The 8,504-nt window shown below is 39.9% G+C and overlaps 1 protein-coding gene across 1 annotated transcript in view; it reads left to right on the top strand.

The window, feature by feature from the left end:
• Positions 1–101: 101 nt before the first annotated feature.
• MTX3 (metaxin 3) overlaps positions 102–8,504 on the top strand; it is a 12,870-nt gene continuing 4,467 nt past the window's right edge. The window contains exons 1-4 of the mRNA XM_011934358.1: positions 102–113; positions 573–665; positions 1,165–1,347; positions 1,494–1,570. Coding sequence (XP_011789748.1) covers positions 102–113; positions 573–665; positions 1,165–1,347; positions 1,494–1,570 — 365 coding nt within the window. The remainder of the gene's footprint in view (positions 114–572; positions 666–1,164; positions 1,348–1,493; positions 1,571–8,504) is intronic.

The following is an 8,504-nucleotide window of genomic DNA, read 5'->3' as shown; positions in this document are numbered from 1 at the left end:
TTAGCCAGGATAATCTCGATCTCCTGACCTTGTGATCCGCCCGTCTCGGCCTCCCAAAGTGCTGGGATTACAGGCTTGAGCCACCACGCCTGGCCTCCAAAATGTTTAAACATGTAAAGATTTATATAAATGCAAAAGTTATTTGTTTTGCCAATACTGTACTTAAAAAAAATTGTGTCAATAACATTTTGAACTTTTATAAATTGGAAGGTTTTTTCTTTTTTCATGGGGAGAAACACAGCCAACTGGAACTGTTTCCTTCTTGTTAAAAATAATAGTTGCTTTTATTAAGTTTGTACTACATGCCATGCACTGAACTAGGTCATTAACAAGCATGAAAATAATAGTAGTTAATATTATAACATTTATTGACCATATTGCGTATATGAGGCCGTGCTAAGAACTTTATGTGCATTAAGCAATAGGTTTCACTGGATTTGTATTTCTCTTTCTCCCATTTTAATACCACATTTGCTATTTGTGAGGAAAAATATGAATCCTGATTTGATTAGTTTTACTGTTTTGGGGCTGCTCTTTGACTTCTGAGTTTGTTTTTGTTTTTTTTTTAATAGAAATATAATGCTGATTATGAACTCTCAGCAAAACAAGGAGCAGATACATTGGCTTACATTGCTCTCCTTGAAGAGAAGCTTCTCCCTGCAGTGGTGAGTGTTCTTAAATATTACGGTATTTTAGTGGCCTAGTTGCAAATGTACATAGTCTGTTTAGAAGAAAACCAATGAGAAAAGTCTTAAGAGAAAATTTTACTTATGTGTTAATCTTAATTCTTTCATATTACTGTGATCTGTTAGGCATTCAACTAGTATGTGAAACAACAAAGTAAAAGAAAATGTCTTGTTGGAAATTCTTTGTGGGAGATGGATCTTTTTGCTGCATGTATAGAATTGGGTGTAATTCATTCATTCAACAAATGTTTATTGAACACCTGCTATGTGTCAGGCCTTGTTCTGGGTGCTTGGAATATAGCAGTCAACAAAATTCACACATTTAAAATAATCTTGTTTTATCTTGAGTCATTCTAATTGGAACATTTGTATGAAGTCACTTCATATAAAGGTATTTATGAAAAACTCTCATGTTATTGAGTGATCTTTCTTTTAATAAAAGAACATCCTTGTAGTGTTTTTTTCTCTCCCTTTGCAGCTTCACACATTCTGGGTTGAGAGTGACAATTACTTTACTGTGACAAAGCCATGGTTTGCTTCACAAATTCCTTTTCCTTTGAGTTTGATCCTGCCTGGAAGAATGTCTAAGGGAGCACTGAACAGGATTCTCCTGACCAGAGGACAGCCTCCACTCTACCACCTCCGAGAAGTGGAAGCACAGGTATAGTGTGGATTATTCTTCAAGCAAGGGCCCTAGAGAGAAAGGACAAGAAAAATCGCAGACATGAGTTTATCTAGAGATGCCTTCCTCAAAAGTAGTTTTAGAGTATCTTTTCTACTTTTGAGATATAATTTCATCCTTATTAGATATACAGAGATGCCAAGGAGTGCCTAAATCTTCTATCAAACAGATTGGGAACATCTCAGTTTTTCTTTGGAGATACGTGAGTATTCCCTTAAAAATCATTTTGATATTTTGTGCACATATATTCAATGAGCAGCTATTTAAAGCAAGTCCTCTTATCTCTCCAAAAGATGAGTTTTTCACTTAAAAAAAGAAAAGATTTAGGCCAGGTGCGGTGGCTCATGCCTGTAATCCCAGCAAGGCAAAGGTGGGCAGATCACCTGAGGCCAGGAGTTCAAGACCAGTCTGCCCAATATGGCGAAACCCTGTCTCTGCTAAAAATACAAAAAATTAGCTGGGCGTGGTGGTGAGTACCTGTAATCTCAGCTACTTGGGAGGCTGAGGCAGGAGAATTGCTTGAACCTGGGAGGTGGAGGTTGCAGTGAGCTGAGATCATGCCACTGCATTCCAGCCTGGGTGACAAGAGCGAAACTCTGCGTCAAAAAAACAAAACAAACAAAAAAATTTAATGGGCTTTTATTATAGGAAACTTTTTCTACCAGTGATAATCTAACGTTGACTTAGTAGGCTGCATATGTGACTTTAAAACATCTAAGACTGTTCCCACTCTGTTTCTTGTCTATAAACATTTGTGAGTGAAAATGAATCTATAATGACAATTTCATTTTCTTCTAAATAGAGTCTAAGCTACTCAATGAGTAAAACCTTAGTTCCGTCATTTTTTTTTTTTTTTTTTTTAAAGTAGAGATCATGTTTTACCAAGTTGGCCAGGTTGGTCTGGAACTCCTGACCTCAAGTAATCCTCAAGTGGTCTGCCTGCCTTGGCCTCCCAAAGTGCTAGGATTACAGGTGTGAGCCACTGTGCCCAGCTGTCTTTTTAAATCCCCAATCTCCTTCTCTCAGGCACTTTTTATTTGTTTTCTAATGTAATAGGGAAATTTGAAGGTAACTGATTTGATCTACTCAGCACCCCATAGTTCCCCTTGAAACTTCCTCCAGTGTCAGAAAGAGAGCATGTCTCTCATTTTCAATGCCAGCCCCACTGCTCAAGCTCCGGATCTCAGCCTCAACTCTTAGGGCAATTCCTAGGATCTCATCCTTCTTCTCTCCAGCATCTTCAGACTTTTACTCACTAATAGCCAATTTTGTCCTCATATGTGTGTAGATTCACCATATCATCTCTTTCAAAAACTTTGAGTCTTTCACTCCTGTCCCATTTCTCTTTTTCCTTTATCAGTCATATTCCTGATGCTTTTAGACCTGTCCTTATTGTTTATACCCTTTTCTCCAGTAATCCCTTGCCACTGGATTTCTAACAACCTCCTCTATCAAATATGCTCAGCAGAAGGGTGCCAAGTGACCTTCCTCCAATAATATTCAGCAACATTTTCCATAACACTTTTACTTTATGTAATACAGTTTATGGGTTTATAAAATGCTGCTTCTTATAATGCCCATGTAACAATAGCTGTCTACCTCCCATCCTTGACTACATAAATCCACTAATATTGTATTTGGACTTTTACTTGTCTTTACTTTCTCAAAACTACAAATTCCCACGCCTTCCAATTCTGGTTCTCAAATTAGTCAATCAATACTCTCCCTGAGCAGTCTCCAGCTTATAACCAAACCCAGCATTCATTTACTCATCTTCAGATTCCTTGCCATAGTCAGTCCCATTTCTATACCTTCACTCATATAGCACAGCCCACATGCAATGCCTTACTCTGTGCCAATCTAAATGCAATGTACCCACCCTTCGAGATCAGCTAGCATCTTACTTCTCTCATTAGACCTTTGCCAAGCATTGCAGTACATTCAGGTCTTTGTCTAAAACCATATTAGACTTGTCTTCTTGACAAAAATGGTACTTCCTAATAGTCTCTAGTTAGTTCAAATATGTGGGCCTTGTTTCATCAACTGTGCCTCTTAAAGCTTGAACGTAAGTTTTTGCACAATCACAGCTCATGGCAATCTTCTCCTCCTGGGTTCAAGCGATCCTCCCACCTCAGCCTCCCAAGTAGCTGAGACTATAGGCACACACCATCATGCCCAGCTATAATTTTTGTGTTTCTGTTGAGACAAGGTCTCATCATGTTGTCCAGGCTTGTCTTGAACTTCTGGGTTCAAGCAATCCTCCTCCCAAAGTTCTAGGATTACAGGTGAACATGAGTTTTTATTCCCTGACAGCCTTGCAGTGTGCTAGGCATACAGAAGCTGCTTAATAAATTTGTTTAACGGTGTAATACTAAACAAATATTATTTACATAAATAATAACAGTATATCATGGCATTGATATCTCCACTTTGAGTGAAACTGGGCTTTTTAATGGACTACACAGGAGGCTGCATGAGGCAGTATGACACAGTGGTTAGGAGTAAAAACTCTGAAGCCAAAACTGCCTGGGTTCAAATCTTGGTTCTACCACCTACTGGCTATATGGGTGCTGATATTTTCTTCTGTTTTCAAGGAGGGACACAAAGATGTTAGTTAACCTTAGGAAGGTACCTGTGTCATGAAATCATTATGGAGATCAAGTGAGTTATGTTAGATACTTGAAACAACTTCTGGCATGTAGAAATTGCTCCATAAATGTCAGAAATTATTAAATGTTCATTACACATAAAATGATAGCATCTCAGAGATAAAAGAGCTTTTGCCTTATAAATGAATGAGCAGAGGTATCAATGCAAAATGGCTGGCTCAAGTGCATATGGCTAATCAGAGGCCAAGTCAAGAACTCACCTCTCCTGATTTCCATTCAGTGTTTGTTCTTTACCCTCCTTAAGGATTTTATATCTGAACACAAACTACAGAATCTTCAAGTTCAAAGGGATATTTAAGACTTTACAATTTAATTTTCCCATAAGGGACCATATACTGCACCATCACTTGTCACAAACCTTTCATCTTTCCCAACAGCACCATTTCCCAGATTCTTAATTATTCAGACAAAAAGAGCCTAACAAACCTTGCACGGTGGCCCCCAAGTTAAGAAACACGAAGGATGGGTATGGATGCCAAGGTCAGGTTGCCTAAGTTCAGATGACTATCACCACATGAAACCATTTTTAATGATCATCTTTTGAAAAATAAGATTTCTTTTTTGGGGAAAACATTGTCTGGGATACTCATTATAAAGCTGTGATTCAGGCCATCCCACACAAACATGGATGTTTTGCAGATAGTATTCTTCCCAGTAGGAATCTGAAATTATGATTTTGATGAACTCTGAACAATACTGTAAAGCAGCCAGGAAAAGGCACAGGAGCCAACTGACCATACCAGGCATAATTTCTGAAGGTTTCAATTTTCTGTGCGGTTCTCTGCAACAGTATTCAGCCTGTTTGTGCAATTAGCTATGTTAGAGTTTTTAAATTCAATCTAACAGATACAGACTCTCAAGAGGAACTGCAGCAATAAAAGATTGCTATTATCTATGCACTAATAAACATGTGTGTAAGGATTCTTTCATCAGATGCAATGACATGCTATTCTGGTCTCAATTTGACACTAAGAGATTTCTCTTCAATGCAAATGAAATCACTGTATGTAGCAGCAGCAGTACAGACGAAGGCCAAACTGAGTAACTGTGTTACGTGTCTACTAAGAATGTTCATACACTCCTCTCAGTCCTGCTACAAATAAGGCTCAGGAAATCCACATTCTTTCTGTATGATTGTTTTAAATGTCTCATTGTAGTATATGGACCTTAAGCTTTATGGCTTAGGATTTTTTTTTCTTTTTCCCTGCTTTGCCTTTGTCAGTCTATGGCTTGGCATTTTTAACCCTCAAAACAGGGAGGTTCCATTACAATCTAAAAGTTGAATTATTTTACTTTCTTTATACTGAAGACTCAACAGATAGTCTCCACTGATCACACGGAGGATGTATTGTCCCTCCTTTGTGTTTCTGTAGTATTTTGCTTATATTTCTAACCCTACTCGTGATTATCTGACTTGTTACACCTTGGTGTGTGTATGTCTCCTTTGTGCACTGTAAACTCCTGAGGACAGAATTCATGTTTTATATATTTCTGTATTGTTTCAGAGCCTTATGATGTCTAAGACATAGGGCCTGCTCAATAAATGTTTCAATCGTTTTAATGGTACATATAACATTTTCCAGTTATACAGTTATTATTAATTAATTCTCATTTCTGATATATCTCTTTTTCATTTCTGAGAACTCTTGTTTTTGAAACATGTAAAAAAGACTTTAGCAGGCTGGCACTGTAATTTAGATGACTATGTAAACAGTAAGGGAGTGCCTAGCAATTATTTGTTGAATAGTAATTTTATGAAAAGTTGCAGAGGTTTCTTCTGAGTTTTAGTTGTTTAAGAAGACTCGACCATCTCAGTGGGATAGAGGAAAGAACTCAGAGGCATGACTGGGAGGGTATCAAAGAAAGACTACTGTGCTTTCTAGAAAAAAGACCCAGCACCCAAGTTCTAACTCTGAGACCCAGTCATACATTTGGATCATAGCATTTCCAAGACCAAAATTTCCTCTTTAATAGTTTTTCTGAGAAATTGTCAGGTTTAACGTCAAGAAACACTTAGTCCATGCTCATTAGGCCCACAGACATGACTAGCTACATGATTCGCGGGGCTCAGCCCAGAATAAAAATGCAGAGCCCCTTGTCCAAAACTTAAGAATTTCAAGACAGTGACTGAAGAGCATTAGCCAAATGAGGAGTACTTTTAAGCATGGAGCCTTGTGTGGCTGCACAGGTCCCACACCTATGAAGCTAGCCCTCTTTTGTGAAAGACAAAAGGTTTGTAGCTAGGGAGAGAAGCTACAATTCAAGTATGCACAAGGGGCTGCAGGAACCCAGAGCTCCTAACTTTGTAAAAGCATCACTGGGAATGTGAGTTAAGCTCATTTTTGAGGGAGAAGTTGCATAGGGAAGACAGATATTCCAGACAGAAGGATCTGCACTGAAGGTGGGCAGAATTTACCTGACGTTCAGAAATACTGTAACTTTTAAGCAGGATGGTGCCAGTGAACATGAGGGTGAGAACAGATTGAGGCTGGAAAGGTAGGCAGAGGCCATATCTATGGGAAAAGGGGTTGGAACAATTACTGAGTGCCTCCTGTGTGCCAAGTTCTTTCCCTCCATGACATTTTAAACACCACAATCTTGTAAATACTAAGTCATCCCTATTTTACAAAGTTAATTTAGGCATCACACAGATTTAATGTTCAAAGGGTTTGGAACACTCTAGGGATCTAATAAATATTAATATTTGAAGAATTACTGGTGGGTCTGTCTGACTTAAGGCGCAGAACTCTTACCCTTTAGGCCAAGCTGCTCCTAAGAGTTCTTTTTAATCCCTCCAGTCACTCTCGCCCCTCTCTCTCAAGAGCCCCCAAAATGCCCTTCTCTCCCTTCGCCACGCCCCCGCGTTTCCACGTGCCGGAAATTAGGTTGCAAATTACTTCCGGGATAGTAAAGGTCGGCCCCCCGCAAGATGGCGGCCCCCTTGGAACTCAGTTGCTGGGCAGGTGGTTGGGGGCTCCCATCGGTTCACAGCGAGTCCCTGGTGGTGATGGTGAGGCCGCCTCGCGGGCCAGGGCGCGGGAAGAAGGGGCGGGGCTAGAGGCGAGAGGCTGACTTGCCCTGGTTTCCCGCTGCGCTGCGGGGTCCAGGAGGGCCGGGCCTCTGCACGCTGCATCGTCCCGGGCTCCCTCCCACCGGCGAGTCCCAACCTGGCCTGTACCTTCGCCGAAGGCCGGCGGCAACGTCAAGGCTTCTCCGCTTGGCTCCGAGTTTTGTCTGCCTCACAAAGCTGTCTGGGCGGTGGAGTGAAACGCCAAAGAAGGGGGCGCGCCCTCCCTACTCTGCGTCCCCAGGACCTTTTGGGGAGCAAAGTCCCCGAAAGCCGGGTGGCTGGCGCCCGCGTGCCTACTTGAGATCACGGGGAGGGATGCGGCCTCAGTATCAGTCGCCTTCTGCCTTTGGGGGATGGGGCTGTGAAGTAAAGCTGCTCTGCAGCTTTGCGTTACGCACTTGGTCTAAAATGTTTGATTGCAAACTCTGTTTCAGGCTTATGCCAAATTTTGTGGTGCACCCTTGAAAGTCAATGTGATAGATAACACCTGGAGAGGTTCAAGAGGTATAGTGTAAACCTTTACACTCCCCTTTCTGCACTGTTTTTTTTTCTTCTTGTATTTAAAGCTGTGAGGTATATAGCTATAATATTGAGGATTTAGTTTCTTACCGTGACCTTGGCTCTGTGTTGTTTATGATTTGATCGTTCTGAGTAATACCTCAAAGTGCAAGCCAAATCACTGGAAATTATGAGAAATGAAAATGTTCTCTAGAACCGCTCTTTGTGAAACAGCAAAAAAACCAAGACAAGCTTACTCATTTTTTCCCCTCTAAATGTGCAACTGCTATAGTTTTTAGGGTATTGGAATCCCTTCAGAGGAAATCACACTGTGTCCTTGTATGTAAACTGTTTTTTGATTATAGGCGATGTACCAATTTTGACAACTGAAGACAACATGGTTTCTCAGCCAGCAAAAATACTAAACTTTTTAAGAAAACAGGTGGGTGGTTCACTTTGAAGAAGTAGATGAGTAGATTGTTGATGCCTGCATGTTGGGCTTTTTTGTGTGTGTGTGTGCCAACTCATTAGACAATTGGAGATACCTGGGATAAGATTTAAAAATAGATTTGAGAATCACTGCTCTAAAGCATGAGTTCTGTGATTTGAAAGTCATATGAAGAGGTAGTCAATTTATATTTTAATAAACTTTGAATTTTATTGAAATTTATATGTAAGTAGATTTAATGTAGCCATTGTCACTATTACACTTATTGATAGGATTGTCTATTTTGTCACATAGTTGGTACACATTTTGTGCTGAGCATGACACTGAGTTCTCACCAACTAGCAACTATATTATTTTTAAAAAGCTCTTATAGCAGTTTTATGGAATAATGTGTCTAAATGTTTTAACAGTAGAGAGTTATGTATCCAAAATTTTTTTTTTTTTTTTTTTT

This window comes from Colobus angolensis, unplaced genomic scaffold (assembly GCF_000951035.1).
Source record: "Colobus angolensis palliatus isolate OR3802 unplaced genomic scaffold, Cang.pa_1.0 Scaffold134, whole genome shotgun sequence".
Classification (NCBI taxonomy): domain Eukaryota; kingdom Metazoa; phylum Chordata; class Mammalia; order Primates; family Cercopithecidae; genus Colobus; species Colobus angolensis.
This window is presented reverse-complemented; position numbering and strand designations above follow the sequence as displayed.